Below are 21633 nucleotides of genomic sequence, written 5' to 3'. Positions count from 1 at the left end.
ATATATTTCATTTATATATATATATATATATATATTTTATTTATATATTTTCATTTTCAACAGAAGAACACAGTAATGTGGTCAAAATAGTTAACAATGAACTTATACAGACAAAATAAATTCAGGCATGTACAGTATATGATATTTATCTATAAGTAGAAGTAAAACAAAACAGATAAGCAAAATTTCATAACCATTATAAAATAAAATTCTGAGAAAATGGAGGGATCCACTAAAAAGCAGTGCTTGTATTGTGTGGACCCCTCTAAATAATTATTTTAGAATTGATCTTAGAATATGAAATATAGAATCATGAATTATGAATATGGAATTATGATGCGACTTTCGAGCGTATCTAAAATACAAGAGTGTCATTATAATATCGTGCTGCAAGGTCATTAAAAAGAATAAACTTTTGATCACGACACAATGGAAAATTTACCCCGATATTGACATTTTAAATATCTTTAACCTCAAAGTTCAGATTTTCAATATCCCCCTACCAACGCAGAAGATGTCTAACGATCATGCTGTGAAATTGTTTAAAGACTGTACTCAAATTTGTTTAATTAGATTATCTCCATTTTTTTGAAGTGGTAAATCAGGATCCCGTAACACAAAGGTTAGTAATTAATCGTACGCTTGATTTTCATGATTGATTGTACATTGTAGCCAATGGAATCAATCGTAGAAACAATATTCTACGATCATTGCGAAGTTTTGTGTTACTGGCCCCTGATCATGTGGATTAAAAAAAAATCATTATTCTATATAGGTAGGCTTGTTTTTCATAGATTGTACTTTTCTAATTTATCATGAATCATGAATTTTCCAAAATCATGGATTTTTTTTAATTTGTAAAAGATTGTGCCATTCAGCCTCTGGCTTTAAAGGTCAAGTCCACCTCAGAAAAAAGTTGATTTGAATCAATAGAGAAAAAGCAGACAAGCACAATGCTGAAAATTTCATCAAAATCGGATGTAAAGTAAGAAAGTTGTGACATTTAAAAGTTTCGCTTATTTTTAACAAAATAGTTATATGAACGAGCCAGTAACATCCAAATGCGAGAGTCGATGATGTCACTCACTCACTCACTATTTCTTTTGATTTTTGGTGTTTGGATTATACAATATTTAATTTTTACGAATTTGATGATTAGGACCTCCTTGCCTGAAGCACAAAATGTTAAAATAATGGAATTCCACGTGTTCAGGGAGGAATGAAACTTCATTTCACATGACAATCACGAGAAAATCAAAATATTTCATATTACATATAATAAAATACAAAATAAATAGTGAGTGAATGAGTGATGTCATCAGTTCCCTCATTTGCATACCGACCGAGATGTGCATATATCTGTTTTGTGAAATGAAGCGAAACTTTAAAATGTCATAACTTTCTTATTTTACATCCGATTTCGATGAAATTTTCGGTGTTATGCTTATTAAATTTTCCTCTTTATTCAAATCAAGTTTTTGCTGGGGTGGACTTGTCCTTTAAATATTCTTTTGCTAGCCCATTTCTTCCTCTTGCTTGTAACTTTACATAAATCAAAACGTTTTGAATCTTCAATTGCAAGGGTTTATGCTATTGGACAGGCTTGCAGACAACTATTGACAACCTGCACAAGTTTCGTTACCTGGTAGAACTCCAATCAGCTTTACTCGGTATGTCATCAACTTTGCAGAAGTCCAGTGGGGCCCGTTTCATGAAAATTTTTACAATAACAGATTTGCAATAACAGTTAAAAGCTACTGAAATCCTTCAATCTGATTGGCTGGTAATAGATTTGTTATAGAAATTGTGCATTTGTTATTATAACGATTCTTTATGAAACGGGACTCAGGGCATGTTTCATAAAGAGTTACAAAGAGTAACAACCATCGTAACTTTGCCATTATGGGAATTACAATGAAATCCTTGATTTTGATTGGCTGCTGAGTCATGTTGACACGGTAGTTGCCATAATTGCAAAGTCACACGAGTTGCAACTGTTCATGAAATGGGTGCAAGTTAAAAAATGGGTGATTAAAAGCTCGGTGTTGTTGTCAGGAGCACAATTTTAATTGCCTTTCGGAGCCTTTACACCCGATCAGATTTTTCACAAATATTACCACAATCGCTTGATTGCTATTCATCCCAGGACCGGGTGTATTTTCGGCTTTGGTGCTACACCAAAACCAAAGGGTAAACACCAAACATGAAATACCCAATGACAAGACCCGCTATCATTCCTGTTCCATCTTGAATTTCACTCACTTTCCTGTTAAGGTAGATACTAATCTACAAATCAAATTTATGAGCTATCATACCAGTGTATTTTTGTTTTGTAGTAGTTTTGTAATTAATGAATTGTTAATCGATATAATTTGTAATCTATATTTTCTTTCAAGATATGCTTTTAGGTAATTTGGTTAGTCGAGCTGGCACTCGAATTTAGTGGCTGTCACATCGGTATTTATTTTGCTTGGTTTTTTTTATTTATCAAACGTGATTTGATGTAATTTCCAATCTCTTATCATTTTTCTAGGAATAGCCTATTATACAGTGCGTCCAAGAAAAAAAGGAAACCAGGATTACCATGTCTTTTTCCTAATTAATTATATTTCATTTACATAGTCATATAATTCAATTATTCCTCTTTATTTTGATGCCTGACTTGAGACGAACACTTCACGCATTAAATGAGCAAGACGAGTTTGAAATGTTCAATGTTTCAACCAGGTTGCGCAGAAAAATGGGACAAGATTGGTTCTCGATACGACGGCCGTGCTTATTTGATGATTGGCTCATTAGCATTTCTTTTGTATTCTTTGTTAAGATTCTCTCGCTGATCCCTGAAATAGTGGATTCAGCTTCACGCGTGAGTTTATGCGCAAATCGTTTCTGATATGCCTCAATATTTAATGTGTGTAATTTGCCATGCGTGAACGATATGCTAAGCTGTTCGTTTCAAATTCGAAATGAAACTCCACTCTTGCCACGAGTATCATATTTATAGGAAAAAACATGTTTAACAATTTTGAAATCTTTCTCTGAAAACAGGTTTCCTTTTTTTGTGGGACGCACTGTATATTACAGCTGCAAATCGATTTTTCAGCTATCACAACAGTATCTAATTTTTTTTGTTATTAATCTTTTTGTCAGCTGCTCTATTTCGTCTTTTTTATTCAAGAAAATAAACTTTGTATCTAAAATAGATGATTTATCTGAGCTTCATTGAAAACATCCAACCCTCAATTTAACGATTGGATATTCAATTCTTACATTTTAGGGAGTCTTGATACCTCAGTCACATTTCCCCTACGTCGGCCGTACAGCGAGTCGAAAACAGTCAGTTTTTTTTTCATTTTATTCAAACCACATATATGTTACTGGTACAAAAAATGTTAAAACGGCCGTTTTCTACTCGCCGTGGCGCCGCCGTAGGGGTAATATGAATGAGGTATTAGGATACGCAATCCCTGTTTAGATTTTTGGAAATTTGACTTCTGTTGCCCCCAAAAAACGTATAAAGGCCTGTTAGGATGTATCTTTAGATATTTGATGCAGTTGGTTGCTAATTGAACAGATACACCTTGATCTACACATGCACTTGCACATAAAAATATTTTGGTCAGATACATGGATCTCAGAAAATGTGTGGCAAAAGTAACTTAACTAGAGAGCAGGGTTGGGCTCAATTACTTTCTTCAATTACAGTTACCTTATTGAAGAAATGTTCAATTACAATTACTTTTCAATAAATTACATCTTTTCAATTACAGTTCCCGATTACAATTTCAATTACTTTCTATAAAAGTCATAAATGAAATAAATTTATACTCTGTATGTACTAGCACAACCTATTTCAACATAAGGTATAATTATGTTAAAGAGCACAGATTCTGCCTATTACAGTTTTGATGCTGAAAAAGGTCATGAAATCAAATCATAAATAAGTTTATTGTAAAGTAATTGAATGTAATCAAAAGTAATTGACAGTAAATGAAGTCAGTTACATTATTTTTCAATTACAATTACTTTCCCTTTCAAAATTTCAATTACTCAAAAAATGTAATTACGTAATTGATCAATTACCTTATAATTGAGCCCAACCCTGCTTTAGAGGTTCCATTACAGTATAATGACCCCAAGAGTGATCACCCAGAGGAAAATAAAAGGCGGGCCTCCTGCAGGCACTGACACTGATTGAAACTATGATCAACAAGTGTGTCTCCAAGCAAAGACTAGCACATACAAAACTTGCTGTTTCAATTCCTGAGCGAGAGGGCCTTCAGTACACAAGGCATGAGTAGGCTGTACATTCAGACCCGTAACTTGAGTGAAGGGTTTGCCCAGCAGACTAGGCCTCCTTCCATTGATTATCAAAGTCTGTGGTTTAATTGTGGTCTGTGGGCGCGTCGTGGTCTAGTGGTTCTGACTCTCGCCTTTCAGAGGATTGTGGGTTCGAATCCTAGCCATGGTGTGTTTTCCTTCAGCAAGAAATTTATCCACACTGTACTGCATTTGACCCAGGTGAGGTGAATGGGTACCCGGCAGGATTATTTCCTTGAATGCACCGAGCGCTGGTGATGGTAGCTCGAGGTAAAGCCGGGGTAGTAATAGCAGCGCTTTGTATCCTCAGGCAAAAAGCGCTTTATAAATCTAGCTATTATTATTATTATTATTATTAATTTTGATGTTATCAGAAAACACTTTCAAGTCTGTTTTCTGCCACTTTCTATTTGCTCCCCTTTCATGCACCCAAATGAATGAGACACCAGGGACAGGTGCCTCCTTGCCACCGAGCACTAGCGTACAGTTGTGGATGGACTTGGGGACTCCGCCCCCCCCCCCCAATAAAGTTCCACCACCAAGAAAAGGAAAGGAAATGGGTAAAATATGTGTTTAACGTTATGCCAAAATCTATCACAAAATTAGAATAAATTTTTGGCTCATTCCATCACTACCAACTCTATACAAATTTATAAGGGACGGCAGTCTCTATAGAGTTATTCAATTATTTAATTCCTTACCAGGTAATGCCTGTCAACTGAATCAGTTCTCTTTGTTCATGAAATCAGTTAATTCCATCGACTTCTAACTCATCTGCCAAGAGGGGGGGGGCTATGGAATTTCAAAAAAATTTCTTCGCACTTCGGTTTTATGTAGTCTTACTTATCATTGTTTTTCATTTTAATATGTATATCATGTATGTTTTTTTAAGGTGTTACTGTAATACTTTAAAATATTTTTATTGTCTCACTTTTACGTTTTTTAATGTTCACAAACTTGCTGAAAAGCAGTCGGTCATGACTGATTGCAAGTTTTACTGTGAATAAATACAATACAATACAATACAATAAAATAGATATGTCACTTAAAGAAATATACATGCCTACTTTGTGAAAAACTAAGTTCCTGCTAAAACTATATCAATCAAGACGCTGCTACAAATGTACACAAAACAAGGTGATATGACAGAATAGTATCTTTATTAATGGTTTATTTTTAGAGTGGCTCGATTTCACAAACACAGGCCACTAAAATGTTTTAAATTAATTCTTGCCTCTTTGTGTTAAACACAACATTAGAAAAAAGCTAACATCCATATGTAAGTGTGAAAAAAGCTTCAATCTCAATTAAAAAAAGGTAATATGGGCTCTGCGAACATAACATTTTACATTACTTTTTAATGGTTGCATTATTGGTCGAGTCCATCAAGTGCTTAAAAGAGATTTTGGTTCTAAGAGACTACTGTGGTAACGACGTGATGTGTTTAGTATGGTGTCCACCCTGGTTTATCTACTAGCTTAATCAAGCCGATGCTGTAATAGGGTGTTTATCTTGAGTATTTGTAGGTGTAAACTTGCTCATCATCAATCTAGTGTCCTGCCTTGTGATAAGTGGTGTAAATATCAGGTTCCCTATTAAGCCTATTAACTGCTATATCAATCTGGTGCTAACACCGTAGGCTTTGCTGTGTCAATCCAGCCCCATAGGGTGTATACATTTGGTGCTTGCAGTTATGGTCTAGTGTACCAAATAAGATTAGGAGTTAATTCGGTGCAGCCAAGTATACTGTATCAATCAGGTGTTATCGGATGTGCTCCAATGAATCCAGTGCTAGCAATTGCACTGTATATCAGTCCACTCCAAGTGCAATAATCATATGCAATCAGGTGCTAACATCTAATTTCCAGTGTTTGTTTGGTATCTATCCAATGCTAGGACACTTGTCCACATGTATAAATCTGGTGTTAACAGGGAGGTTCCAGTGTATCAATCAGGTGCTAGCAGGTAGGTTCCGGTGTATTCATCCTTGTCGAGTCTTTCAGTCCACTGTCACACATGTCTTCCCATGTTTCCACGTGAACAGATCCACCTGAAACAATAATATATTATTATTATCATTATTGTTATACATATTATTATATTTATATGATTATTCTAATTGTTATGAGTACTTATACTGCAATTACCCAATTAGGCCCGAATCGCTTACAATGAATTGCTTGTCTGGAATTATATAATTTTAAAAACTACCAACTATAAAAGAGGTGGGTTTTATAATGCCTCTCTGAAAATGCCTTTCTAGAATATGACAGATCTCAATGTATTCAATATTACATCAATTCATCCCAGGCTATCAAAGGCCATGGCAGACCTGCCAACCTCTGGGAATGAAAAACTGTATTCTGTGAAAAAAAAAACTATTTTCCAAAAAAAGTGTATTTCATAATAAAATGCTTGGCGCACTCGCTCATCGCGGCGCTCAAGCTGCATGCAATCTAAAATGCGCACTGCTCTTGCAGATGAAAAAAAAAAACATTGAAACATGTGTATCTTCACCCTGGTTTTAACAAAATTATTTTAAAAAAAGTTACCTGAAATTACATTGATCTAATAACCATATTTGTGTACATTTTATGAAATAGAGACATATAGAGATGATTTTTCTCAATAGATTACGATTTTTTTTTTTTTTAAACATACTTTTTAAAGAAAAACGAACTGCCGTATTTTGGTTGCAAAAACGTACTTAATATGCCTAAAACGTACTGGTTGGCAGGTCTGCCATGGCAGTTGAGGCACTGTTTACTGACCTCAATGCCTTTCCCATTGGCCATGCAGATTTGTTGTCCTTTTTTTTTTAGCCATCTGTGTTGTAATACAGATATATGCCCTAACGACATGATGGAAAAGCAACCTTGCCCACGAAATAGTGAAGGCCTGATATTTTTGTCTTCGGTATTGGTTGATCTTTCAACATAGTTTGCATTTGACACTATCATTTCAACAAGTCATCATCTTTTACCTTTTAAAAAGCATTTTTTTTTTTTTTTTTTTTTTTTTTTCATTAATTGTAATAACATTTGTGAAAACAGCCAAGTTAAACAAAAGTTAAACTGAAAATTGCCCCAAAAAACAAATTGTCAATATAAAATTTTCAAAATATGTTGCATAAAAGTTACTCTTATGGTAACCTTGGCTTTCAATGGTAACTACCATGGTAACAATTCTCAACAGCCAATCAAATTCAAGGATTCCATGCAAGTTACCACTGGATGTGAAAGTGCCCATAGTAGTAACTTCTATGCAACAGTGCCATGGGATGGGGCTTAATTTAGAGCCACAGCTCCCCCCCCCCCCACACACAAACACACACACAATCAAAGTGTCAAAACCTACCAATGTTGACGATCTTTAGAAGCCTTGAATAGATGTCATGTTTCGGGAATGGGTCGACAGCCACGGCTATGAAGAGTTGTTCATACTCAATATCCTCAGAAGCACGGTACTCCTTGTCCTGCAGACTGATGATCTCTACCGATCGGACGCCATGGTGGGGGATCTCGTAGAACTTGACAAAACCAGCAGAACCTGCAATATATGATGTGAATTCAGTTCCATTTATGTACCGATTTGATTTATTTTGCATTAATTAAACAGGGTACCTTATACTCAATTACAGTACTGTTATACCAGGGGACCCTGCAAAGGAGTGTGGGTGAGGGTGCAGATGTTTGTGGGTGATGAGAGTATGGCGAGTAGGTGGTTCAGGGTGACTGTGAGGTTTGTGAGTGAGAGTAAGATGTAGAATGAGGATGAGTGTGAGTGTGTGGGGCAGGGTGAATGTGAGAGGGTGAGAATGTGGGTGAGGGTGCTTGAGGTTTGTGTGTGAGGGTAACTATAAAGTGTGTGGGTGGGTGTAGAGGTGATGTGTGGACTCAGGTAAGTGTGAGCTTTGCGTTTGTGTGAAGGTGAGAAAGAGGACAGGAATGTGGGTGAGGGTTCCTAACATTTGTGTGTGAGGTTAACTATAATGTTTGTGGGTGAGTGTTAAGGTGATAATTTGGATGAGGGTGACTGCAAGCTTTGTGGGTGTGAGAATGAGAGTGGGGATGAAAATGTGGGTGATGGTGCTTGAGGTTTGTGTGTGAGGGCCGGGTAACTATAAAGTTTGTGGGTGAGTGTTAAGGTGATATGTGGATTCAGGTGACTGAGCTTTGTGTGTAAAGGTGAAAAAGAGGAAATGAATATGGGTGAGGGTGCCCGACATTTGTGGGTGAAGGCAACTATGTTTGTGGGTGAGTGTATAGGTGATAATGTGGATGAGGGTGACTGTGAGAATGAGGATAAAAACTTGGTTAGGTTTATGTGTGAGGGTAACTATAAAGTTTGCAGGTGAGTGTAGAGGTGATAATGTGGATGAGGCCGACTGTGAGGTTTATGAGTGTGAGAATGATAATGAGGATGAAAAAGTGGGTGAGTGTAAAGGGGATAATGTGGAGGAATGTGAAAGTGCTTTGTGAGTGTGAGAATGAGGAAGAGAATGTGGGTGAGTATTAGGGTGATAATGAAGGTGTGGGTGACTGTAAGCTTTGTGAGTGTGAGATTGAGAATGAGGAAGAGAATGTGGGTGAGTATTAAGGTGATAATGAAGGTGTGGGTGAGTGTAAGCTTTGTGAGTGTGAGATTGAGAATGAGGAAGAGAATGTGGGTGAGTATTAAGGTGATAATGAAGGTGTGGGTGACTAAGCTTTGTGAGTGTGAGTTTTAGAATGAGGACGAGAATGTGGGTGAGTATTAGGGTGATAATGAAGGGGTGTGGGTGACTGTAAGCTTTGTGAGTGTGAGATTGAGAATGAGGAAGAGAATGTGGGTGAGTATTAAGGTGATAATGAAGGTGTGGGTGAGTGTAAGCTTTGTGAGTGTGAGATTGAGAATGAGGAAGAGAATGTGGGTGAGTATTAGGGTGATAATGAAGGTGTGGGTGACTGTAAGCTTTGTGAGTGTGAGATTGAGAATGAGGAAGAGAATGTGGGTGAGTATTAAGGTGATAATGAAGGTGTGGGTGAGTGTAAGCTTTGTGAGTGTGAGATTGAGAATGAGGACGAGAATGTGGGTGAGTATTAGGGTGATAATGAAGGTGTGGGTGACTGTAAGCTTTGTGAGTGTGAGATTGAGAATGAGGAAGAGAATGTGGGTGAGTATTAAGGTGATAATGAAGGTGTAGGTGACTAAGCTTTGTGAGTGTGAGTTTGAGAATGAGGACGAGAATGTGGGTGAGTATTAAGGTGATAATGAAGGTGTGGGTGACTGTAAGCTTTGTGAGTGTGAGATTGAGAATGAGGAAGAGAATGTGGGTGAGTATTAAGGTGATAATGAAGGTGTGGGTGATTGTATGCTTTGTGAGTGTGAGATTGAGAATGAGGAAAAGAATGTGGGTGAGTATTAAGGTGATAATGAAGGTGTGGGTGACTGTAAGCTTTGTGAGTGTGAGATTGAGAATGAGGAAGAGAATGTGGGTGAGTATTAAGGTGATAATGAAGGTGTGGGTGACTGTAAGCTTTGTGAGTGTGAGATTGAGAATGAGGAAGAGAATGTGGGTGAGTATTAAGGTGATAATGAAGGAGTTGGTGACTGTAAGCTTTGTGAGTGTGAGATTGAGAATGAGGACGAGAATTTGAGTGAGGTGGGTGAAGGTGACTGTGAAGTTTGTGCGTGAGTGTAAAGGTAATAATGTGGATGAGGGTTACTGTGGGCTTTGAGGGAGTGAGTGAGGGTGTTTGAGAACAAGAATGAGGGTGAGGTTGACTAAGAGGTTTGTGTATAAGGGTGGCTAAGGTTTGTGGGTGTGAATGAGGATGGGAGTGACCGAGGTTTGTGGGTGAGTGTAAATATGATACACCTGTATGTGGATGCAGGTGGCTGTGAGCTTTGTGGGTGTGAGAATGAGGACAATAATGTGGGTGAGATGACTGAGGTTTGTGTGTGAGGGTGACTTAAAGGTTTGTGGGTGAGTGTAAAAATGATAATATGGAAGAGGGCAACTGAGCTCTGTGGGTGTGAATTTGGACAAGAATGTGGGTGTGAATTTGGACAAGAATGTGGGTGAGGTAAGTGTGAGGTTTATGTGTGAGGGTGACTGTAAGGTTTGTGGGTGAGTAGTAAAGGTAATATGGATCAGTGTGATTGTGAGCTTTGTGGATGTGAGATTGAGAATGTGGGTTAGTGAGGTTACTGTGAATTTTGTGTGCGAGGATAGCTATAAATTTTGCAGGCAAGTGTAATTGTGATAATGTAGACGATGGTGACTTTGATCTTTGAGGGTGTGTGGGTGAGAACGGTTGATTTAGGGAAACAGCCTACCTTCGTATCTGAATAGGTCAATTGAGTGGTATTCCTGCACAACACACATGTACAAAAAATTTCCTTCAATGAAAACATCAACGTCTCCAGGCGCGACAACAGGTAACGTCCACATCATATCAAAACGACCATCTTCGTCATTCCATGTAAAAACCTGTAAAGAAAAGGTCAATCCACGAACTGAGATGGTATGATATTACAGGAAATCAAGAAGACACTTCACGGTCATTGTCCAAGAATTAGCGCAACATCCCACCATAAACACAAAGGCATGTATTAAACCTGGTTTAAATTTGACCATGGTCTAACTAAGCACTAAAAGTTTTAGAAGCTGAAAATGTTAGTTTGTTTAAATTAATTATTTCTTATGTTTATTTTGCTCTTACCTCATGCATTATTGGTGAAAAATATTTTTTTAGTTATTTCCTAAAATCATTAAATGACTTTAGTGTCAAATGAGCTAATCAAGTGATCCTGTCCTGTTATAGAAATGCCACTGTTAGCTTCCCATAGCCCAACCATAATTTAAGACCAGAGTTTCAATTAAACCACAGCTCAAAAATACAAACACAAGTTATAAGATCAAGTGATAACGTTGAGTCATATGGAATGAAAAAAGTTTTGGCAAGATATTTCATAGAATTTAATTGAGGTTTAATAAAAAAAAAGTGTAACAAGTTGCCCATACACACTATATATTAATGATCAATGGTCTTTCAAATCAAAATTTGGTGAAGGTGCATCTCCAAGCGTAAAAAGATATATTCCTTGAATGCTTGAGCGCCTAGGCAGCCAAGCTAAAGCCGGGGTAATAATAACAGCAGGGTCCAATGGGAGAACAGTTTTCGGAACTGGAAGTGGCTACCCTGGGCAAATATGCTGTTATGATTGTTATTATTATCTTTCCCGGAAATATGTGAAGTAATGTGCACACATGTTGAATGACAATAAACATGGTAAACATCTCTCAAACAAATCCAACATTACCATGTCATAAAGAAATGAATAAATAACACTCCATGTAGACACTGGTAGTAGAGTCATGGTAAATTAAGTTCAAACTGCAATCAGTGCAATGTTTTAATTCTTTTTCAATAGAGATGTGTGAACATTTACCCGAACTTGCACTTCAAAGGTGGCATCTACATCACTAACGCTGATGTGGTCGGCCAGGGCGAATCCTTGAGAATTCATGTAGTTGAAACTTGTGACAACCCTCGCATGCTCAGATTCAACCATCTGGAATAGTTCAAATTTCTATATAAAGAAAAAAAACAGAGAAAAAAAATTAAAAGTCAAATTTGTCTCAGGTGGCCACCTGTTTTTAGTGGTCACTAAACTGGCCCCTTAACCCTAACAGTACTGGGCTATTTGAGATGTATCGAGGACTGGGGTCCATGATGGCCCCCCTTCTGATCTCGGCCGCCATTTGCACGATTGCTCTGAAATTTGTCTCAAAAGTTGCGCGAGATTTCAAAATAAAATTCATAAAATTTTGCAGCGCTATCTTCTTACATTTCTGAAATATTGCGCGAAGCGTCGAGGGGGTGCCATGATGGCCCCCCAGTCCTTTTAGGGTTAAGTGGCCACAATAGTGGCCTCCCAGTTGCAAAGAACTGTTGCATAGAACCTGTCAATAAAGGCCACCTGTCTACATTTTTTAAATGTTTCCCTTTGGACCTTTGGTGGCCTAAATGGACAGATTTGACAGTATCAATAAGCTGCATCATGCTCATGATCACCAGGGGCCCATTACACAACGCTTAGCAATCATCAAAAACCATTTTTCTCAGGTTGACTGCACTGAGCACAATGTACAATTAATCGTGAAAATCATCAAACACACAATTCATCACTAACCTTTGTATTATGAGTGATCTGCACTTTTCAACTACCCCCATCTACCGTGATTCTAAAACAATGTCATTATTCATTAAAAATCATAATCCCTCGTCACAGGCTGTACCAAAACACAACCTCCCATGAATACAACAACACAAGAGGACAAACTTCATATTTGCACCCGCGCATGGTGACCAGCAACTCCTCAGGCAAAAATCAAAGAGGATGTAAAACATGAGTGTTGAGGATGATGATGCTATCAATGTTAACTTAAATAATGATCACAAAAATACAACGGTGCTTGTATAGCGCATATCACTGCTCATAGGCGTCTTTATGCGCTTAATAGGAAAATAGATAAAGAAAGAGGAATGGATTAGAGCTATTATGTAAACTGTCTCAATCAAATGGAATACGTGGTTTACTTTGGGAACTATTTAATAATTATCTATCACATCGTTTTCAGTTTGTATCAAGTTGTAAAAATAATTCATATTTGGAACCGATTCGATGCGGAGTACCCAAAGGATCTATTCTGGGTCCCTTACTGTTTATGTTATATATTAATGATATTTACAATTCATCTAAACTATTACATTTCATTTTATATGCTGACGATACCAGTGTGTTCATGTCTCATCACAATATTGTTTCTTTGCAGGATAATTTTAATAATGAATTAGAAAAACTAAATAACTGGTTGATTAATAATCGATTAGTTTTAAACATTACTAAGACAAAATTTATGATATTTACAAAGAAGAAAATTGAGAAAGATAGAGTAAAAATAAGATTCAACAATTCAATTATAAAATGCGTTTCATATTTTAAATTTTTAGGAGTTTATATAGATGATAAATTCTCATTGCATGGACACATTGGTGTCATTTGTAATCGTGTTTCTAAAGTTGTGTGGGTATTTTATATAGATTAAAACATTTTCCGCAATATACTTTGATTATATTATATTATGCTTTAATTTTCTCACATATTAATTACTGCAATATTGTTTGGTCTAACTCCGCTGATTGTTTTATTAAAAGATTATATATACTTCAGAAAAAAGCTGTGAGGATAATTTGTAATAGCTCTTATAATGCCCATAGTACCTTGCCACTTTTTCACAATCTTCATCTATACATGTACTTTGTCTGATTTAAATAGGTTTAACATCGCAATATTTATGTATCTTTGTTCCAAATCACTTATTCCTGATTCCATTATGTCAAAATTTTGCCTCAATTTTTCGATTCATCAACATAATACCCGCAGTCTGTTCGATTATCACTTACCACAAGTACATACCTCTTGTTTCTCATAGTTCAATTTATTTAAGGACCTATTCTTTGGAATAATTTACCATATTCTATCAAAACATGCCGAACCCTCAATTCATTTAAATGTTATATCAAATTACATCTTTTAAGTTTGTATTTTTAAAAGAGCACGACGACAGCCTAGTACTGCTGCTTGGGAAACCTACAGAAGATTCAAGAATCATGTGGCTAAGCTAGTTCACAGGGCTCATTCTGACTACGTGAACAACATCATTGGAACCAGTCTTGTTGAGAACCCCAAATCCTTTTGGTCATACATCAAAAGCTGCCGCTCCGAATTCCTTGGAATACCATCTCTACGCACAACTACCAAGATGTGTGCTACAGCCAAAGAAAAGGCAGAGGCCCTCAATGACCACTTTCAGTCAACGTTCACTCTAGAAAATAGTCAAACATTGCCATCTAAAGAAAACTCTCAATCCCCACCAATAGGGCACCTACATTTCCATAGGACTGGTGTGGAAAAGCAGTTGAGACAGCTGAATCCATCCAAAGCATGTGGTCCAGATGAAATCCCACCGAGACTCCTGAAACTTGTATCCCAAGAAATATCTCCTGCCCTCTCTTTCTTGTACCAACAGAGCTATAACTCTGGTGTTACCCCATCACACTGGAGACAAGCGCTTGTTGCCCCTGTGTACACAAGTCAGGTGACAAGAGTGAACCTTCACAGTATCGCCCTATTTCACTCACATGTATATGCTGTAAAATCATGGAGCATGTTGTCCTTAGTCATGTCTCAAAGCACCTTGTATCTAATAATATCCTGACAGATGCACAGCATGGATTCCGACAAGGACTCTCCACGGTCACCCAACTAACGTCAGCAATTGATGACTGGACCTCTGTCATCCAGAAGCGAGGACAAGTTGATGCTGTCTTTTTGGATTTCCAGAAGGCTTTTGACAGAGTACCTCACCAACGGTTACACTCAAAGCTTCTGTATTATGGCATCACAGGCGATACGCTCAACTGGATCATGTCATTCCTTACCAACAGACGACAAGCTGTGGTAGTTGATGGAACCAAGTCACAATGGAAAAGTGTCACTTCTGGAGTGCCGCAAGGCTCTGTTATCGGCCCGACTCTCTTTCTATTATTCATAAATGACATCCAAGATCAGATAAGGTCAAGTATGAGGCTATTTGCTGATGACTGTGTAATTTATAGAGAGATTTCCAAAAGTACGGACCATCACATTCTTCAACAGGATCTCCAGCAACTATCCAATTGGTCTTCAACCTGGTTGATGAATTTCAATGTGAAGAAGTGTGCAGTTCTATCAATAACTCGAAAACGTGTGCCTGGCTTCTATGATTACTCTCTCTGCAATGATCTTATACCAAGAGCAAGTGAATACAAATACCTAGGTGTGACGATCACTGCTGATTTACGTTGGAATAAGCATTGCCAGAACATCAGACACAAAGCAAGTTGTACTTTAGGACTTATCCGAAGGACCCTGTCACCATGTACTAAAGAGGTGAAAGCCAGAGCCTACACTGCATTGGTCCGTCCACAATTGGAATATGCATCAGAGGTATGGAACCCGCATTCAGCTACAATTGTTAGCTCAATTGAAAAAGTGCAAAGATCAGCTGCTCGCTTTGTACACGGTGACTACAGTCCCTCAACATCTTCCTCAGCCCTTGTGTCTGCACTCGGATGGGATAGTCTCTATACACGCCGTCTTCTTGCTCAGTGTACCCTCTTCCATAAAATTCATCATCATCTGGTTGCTGTACCTTTTCCTCCTACCATTGGTCCTGCCACATATATTGGACGACATGACCACAGCCTTAAATATGCTATACCAAAAGCAACCACAGATGCATACAAGTTCTCTTTCTTCCCACGTACTATCAAAATTTGGAATCACCTACCAGGACCTGTTGTAATGGGAACAAACCCAGCTGTATTTAGAGAGGCTGCGCTGCCATTCATCCGCGTGATGCAGCCTCCTGTTGGGTCTCTTATGCTGTAAACCAAGAGGCAGTTTTTACTTGCACGGTGCACATTCACTTTTAATGTATATAAGTGAAATTTCAAATTACTTCACCATGGCACCTCGCACTGATACACAGAATGTTTTCATCCCGGGATAGCTTTGAAGCTGCTGAAAGGGATTATTCTTCAAGGTTCAAGGTATTCTTAATTTGCTTGAATAACTATGTTATTTTGAATGTATGTGTTAGTGTCTGTTTTCATTTATTTTATCTGTTTTTGGAATATTTATAATTTTTGTCTTATAGATGTTGGGTCAATGCTAAAAAAGGCTATCTGCTCTTTCTCATTAATATGTTTTTTGTATGTTTTGACAATGTTTTACTTATGTATCTTATGTATGTTGTTCATGTTTTGATTGAGAACATAAATAATTTGAATTGAATTAAAAAGTATAATAGAAAGGGATTGCTGGTCGATGCCCTTAACCTATCAATGCATGAAATTGATGCCACAAAAGGTCACAGAAACGATGAGGGGGTGCAATGCAAGAGGCAATATGTGATTAACACAATGGATTGTGACAGGTTTTAACAAGCACTTTTTTGTATATTGTTTGTCAGGTTGTTTTGATTTGTAAGATGATTGCCTTCCAATTGATAGCCATTCAGACAGCACTTAACATTTCAATGATTTTACGTTTTGCATCTTGAGCAAGATCTCCAGTTCAGTGAAATTAAGACAGATCCTAAAATGCAGTTGATTATAGTAGCTATAAAGCACATAGCTACCAATATCATGCTTCACCTCTTTCTGAGATTAAGTTTCAAATTAAATATGGTTAATGAGATGAACTGAACTTAATACGATTATAGTGGACATACCTCTGCAGTATAGTTGTAGCGGTAAACAGCAGATTCCTCCTCCAAGTACAAGGTAAAAACAAGGAATACCATCTCATCGAACATAACACTTTCCACAGAGGAGGTAACTGCAGATTAAATACAATAAGACATTGACTATCAGATAGGTAGGACAAAGTGGCCATGGGGTGAGAACCTTGCTATAATGTATTTGGCAGGAAATATTGTAGGAAGATTTTTTTTCTGTTCCTCATTGACTGAATCCTGAATTTGCACCTTTAATTGTTGTTCGACATCATTAGTTTCATCCCCTCCCCCTCTACGAAGAAAGGAACTACCTAAACAAACACCTTCATCTTATTAATGTTAGGATATAGGGCTATTCCACAATGTATATGTCCAAACCCCTATTTGCGGGACATTCTAGACATAATTTGTCACTGTAGATAACATAAATAATTATGCGCTCAATCTATGACTTAAGCTGTCCATGAAGTAATAGAAAATGAGGAGGTAGTGAGGCCTAAAAAGAGGTTGATTATTTAATGTAATTTCCCAGTGGTAATTCATCCTCATTTCCTCAGTTACAGTCCTTCTGCAGAAGCTCACCTCCTGTAGTGATATCCTGAAACACTTGGAAACTCTCGGAGCCTTCATGGTACTTGTAGACATTGGCAAGGTTACCCTCATACGTCGTTAATGCCATGAACATTGCCCCGTCGATGATGAACGCTGCCACGTCCGAGGTTGCATCCATCTCCTCACCAGCAGAGCCAACCATCGTGAAGCTCTCGTTATGGTAACGGAAGATGCTGTTGCCGGAGACGACAGGTTCTGAGTCTGGATCAAGTAGAATTGGGGGACCATTGAAATAAAACAAATAATGCACATGCAACAAGATTAGCAATTGAGCATGATATCTAATTTTCATCATGATACTATATGTATCAATCACATAGTGTATCAGTTTACACATACATCATGCTCTACTAAGAAATGTTGAATAAAGATCCATCTGAGAGCAACACTGAAAAACTCCCAGAATCAGTAAGCAAGGGATATTTTTGGCATTTTTAAGACCTTTACAGCTATGATACAAACTTTCTCATTTCCTCGAGGTCTCCACTTTCCTCCCCATCCTTTTTTTTCTGCCCATGTTCCCTCCGACTTTCCCATGCCTTTCCATTACTTTAAAAAATACAGTACAATATGGAGTAAAGAGCAAGTCTCCATGTGGTATTGTAAAATGTAGATGGCAATTCGTAACAATTTCATGGCCCCCAAGGCCCCCCCCCCATCTGTACATGACTGCCAACTTACCTAGACAAGCCGTGTGGCCAGCGTTAGCTACCACAAGACAAAGCTCATCATCAATGAAAAAGTGTTCCCAGGAGACCGCTCCATTGGTCGGTAAACGTTCTGAAAGAGAAAATACAGATAAAACCATCACTAGGTGGTTTCAGACCGCCTCGAAGTTCGTCAGTTCCAGGTATTCTCTGATCGGGAAATTTACCCCGATCAGAAAATACCAGGTATTTTGGTAATGTGAAAGCAAACTACGCGTAATTTCCCCGAAAGAAAATACCCGATAAATAGTAGGTACTTGGCGAAATTACGAGAACTTTCGCGGGGATTTTTCTAAGGTCGCAGGTATTTTGGCAATGTGAAAGCAATTTACAGGAACTTTTAGCCCAGCGTGTCGTTGGGCGCGGGCGCCGTGGGTGGCTGCTGGGCTAGTGGTTTTGAATCTCGCGCCTTGCCTGCTTATTGGACCATACTGCGCATGCTCCTAACTTCAGGAATTTATCCCGAAGGGTATGTTTTGGGGCGGTGTGAATGCAGGAATAATTAATGGGTATTTTTTAGCCTAAAAATGTTCTCGTAATTTAACGGGGATTCTTGTGATCGAGGCGGTTTGAAACCGCCTAATATAAACAAACTGGAGAGAACTTGTTGGATGCTGCCACGCACACGACCTTGAAGGCCATACTTAAATGTAAAAAAAACATGCACAAGCAAGAGAAAATGGCACATTCTCTATGAACAAGTGTGGAACTTTGTGCACATTTTACTGTTTGGTGTTCTATTAAGTGTTACTGGTGACCTCAAAAGTGTGTGTCGTTTCTCTATCCAGGGCCCCGTTGCCATCCAATGGCAACTATCATCAAATCCTTGATTCTGATAGGCTGTTGATCCTGTTACCATGGTAGTTACCATTGGATGACAAAGTTACCATGATGGTAACTTTTATGCAACAGGGCCCAGTTTGTTGATAACTATAAAACCTGGACACAAAATGAAATCTTTCATCTTTCAATTCAGTTAATTAGGTGGTCTGTCAACGACAGATCACCTATTGATTTCGCCAGAATTTTCTTTCTTTATTTATTCTTTATTTATTTTTATTTCTTCCGTACACTTTTTTGTACACACGTTCACTCGAAATCGACACGGTAAATTTCCTTCAAATTTCTGTCAGTCATCAAGCCCTATGATTTCAAGTAAAATCAACTTTTTCAAGGTCATCACGTCATCGTGACGTCATCCAGGCGCCATTTTGTAAAATCACATTGTCGATCATATCTCCATTATCAATTATCAAAAATCAATCAAATGAAGATCACATCAACTTCAGGTCAAGGGTCAACAGGTTATGTCATCAAAGGTCACCTGGAGGTCACGACGCGCGCGTACGCGCTCGTCAAATTTTTAAAATGCTCAAAATCACTTTTTGACCAAAGTAAAGTACGTTTCAGGTTATTTTAAGCATTTCAAAAATTTGCGCACGCACACGTATGCGCGCGCGTTTCCGCGCGTAAAGCCTTCAACGCAACGCAGAAACGCCGTTTTTTTATATCATTGCATTGATAATATAATTCTGAGCAATTTGATACCTTGATCAACCTTCTACGACCATTAATAACCAAATTAACACCCGTTCAAGTTTGCAGCACGTGTGCGCGCGAGCTCTTACTATAGGCCATATATGGGCAAAAACATGCCTATTAAAAATTCACTGTAGTTCTTTAGATAGTCCGTTGACCCCCAATTTTTTTTCATATATCAACAGAGTATGAGTTGTAGATTTGATTTCATGTCACCATTGTCCCTCAATTTGATCATGACATCATCAAAATGGCGTCGGAAGTTAAAATATCCATTTTCCTTGTTATGATATCATAACAATTATGCAAATTAGGCTCTAACTCCGTGAATATTGGTAAATTTTCGCCCATTTTTCGATATGTTGTAGCTTAAGTCTTACTCTTTCTGAATTATTGCCTTTACTTCTCATTTTATTGAACGGATCATCCTCAAAAATTGCAAATAATAAGGACATGTCATTTTTCCTCATTTTGCATGTAATCTCTATGGGACATGACTTTTTGTCAAAACTAGATTCGACATTCCTCTATTTCGTGAGCCATATCTCCATTTCTTCTTGTCAGTTTTTCCTGAGCTTTTAGTATGTTGTAGCTGAGATTATAAGCTTTCGAAAGTGTCAACCTGTTTTTTCGATCAGATGCCGGGATCATGCCCGTATTTCACTTGCAAAATTGGATTGGATATTCTCGTATTTTCCTTACGTGTAAAGTCTATGGGAAATATTTTAGCTCAATTCTTTCTTCTTTATTAGGTGGTCTGTCAACGACAGATCACCTATTGATTTCGCCAGAATTTTCTTTCTTTATTTATTCTTTATTTATTTTTATTTCTTCCGTACACTTTTTTGTACACACGTTCACTCGAAATCGACACGGTAAATTTCCTTCAAATTTCTGTCAGTCATCAAGCCCTATGATTTCAAGTAAAATCAACTTTTTCAAGGTCATCACGTCATCGTGACGTCATCCAGGCGCCATTTTGTAAAATCACATTGTCGATCATATCTCCATTATCAATTATCAAAAATCAATCAAATGAAGATCACATCAACTTCAGGTCAAGGGTCAACAGGTTATGTCATCAAAGGTCACCTGGAGGTCACGACGCGCGCGTACGCGCTCGTCAAATTTTTAAAATGCTCAAAATCACTTTTTGACCAAAGTAAAGTACGTTTCAGGTTATTTTAAGCATTTCAAAAATTTGCGCACGCACACGTATGCGCGCGCGTTTCCGCGCGTAAAGCCTTCAACGCAACGCAGAAACGCCGTTTTTTTATATCATTGCATTGATAATATAATTCTGAGCAATTTGATACCTTGATCAACCTTCTACGACCATTAATAACCAAATTAACACCCGTTCAAGTTTGCAGCACGTGTGCGCGCGAGCTCTTACTATAGGCCATATATGGGCAAAAACATGCCTATTAAAAATTCACTGTAGTTCTTTAGATAGTCCGTTGACCCCCAATTTTTTTTCATATATCAACAGAGTATGAGTTGTAGATTTGATTTCATGTCACCATTGTCCCTCAATTCGATCATGACATCATCAAAATGGCGTCGGAAGTTAAAATATCCATTTTCCTTGTTATGATATCATAACAATTATGCAAATTAGGCTCTAACTCCGTGAATATTGGTAAATTTTCGCCCATTTTTCGATATGTTGTAGCTTAAGTCTTACTCTTTCTGAATTATTGCCTTTACTTCTCATTTTATTGAACGGATCATCCTCAAAAATTGCAAATAATAAGGACATGTCATTTTTCCTCATTTTGCATGTAATCTCTATGGGACATGACTTTTTGTCAAAACTAGATTCGACATTCCTCTATTTCGTGAGCCATATCTCCATTTCTTCTTGTCAGTTTTTCCTGAGCTTTTAGTATGTTGTAGCTGAGATTATAAGCTTTCGAAAGTGTCAACCTGTTTTTTCGATCAGATGCCGGGATCATGCCCGTATTTCACTTGCAAAATTGGATTGGATATTCTCGTATTTTCCTTACGTGTAAAGTCTATGGGAAATATTTTAGCTCAATTCTTTCTTCTTTATTAGGTGGTCTGTCAACGACAGATCACCTATTGATTTCGCCAGAATTTTCTTTCTTTATTTATTCT

General features: G+C 37.7%; 1 protein-coding gene across 2 annotated transcripts in view; it reads right to left on the bottom strand.

Annotated features, from left to right (window-relative positions):
* LOC129268173 (uncharacterized) overlaps positions 1 to 21633 on the bottom strand; it is a 208368-nt gene that overhangs the window by 114883 nt on the left and 71852 nt on the right. For both annotated transcript variants that reach the window (XM_064104858.1, XM_064104859.1), the window contains exons 42-47: positions 17948 to 18046; positions 17237 to 17467; positions 16649 to 16755; positions 11758 to 11898; positions 10642 to 10795; positions 7678 to 7869 (exon numbers count right to left, since the gene is read on the bottom strand). In XM_064104858.1, the coding sequence (XP_063960928.1) occupies positions 7678 to 7869; positions 10642 to 10795; positions 11758 to 11898; positions 16649 to 16755; positions 17237 to 17467; positions 17948 to 18046 (924 nt within the window). The remainder of the gene's footprint in view (positions 1 to 7677; positions 7870 to 10641; positions 10796 to 11757; positions 11899 to 16648; positions 16756 to 17236; positions 17468 to 17947; positions 18047 to 21633) is intronic.

Source organism: Lytechinus pictus, chromosome 9, assembly GCF_037042905.1.
Source record: "Lytechinus pictus isolate F3 Inbred chromosome 9, Lp3.0, whole genome shotgun sequence".
In the NCBI taxonomy this organism is placed as follows: domain Eukaryota; kingdom Metazoa; phylum Echinodermata; class Echinoidea; order Temnopleuroida; family Toxopneustidae; genus Lytechinus; species Lytechinus pictus.
The sequence above is the reverse complement of the archived record's forward strand: the minus strand, read 5'-3'. Positions and strand labels throughout refer to the sequence as shown.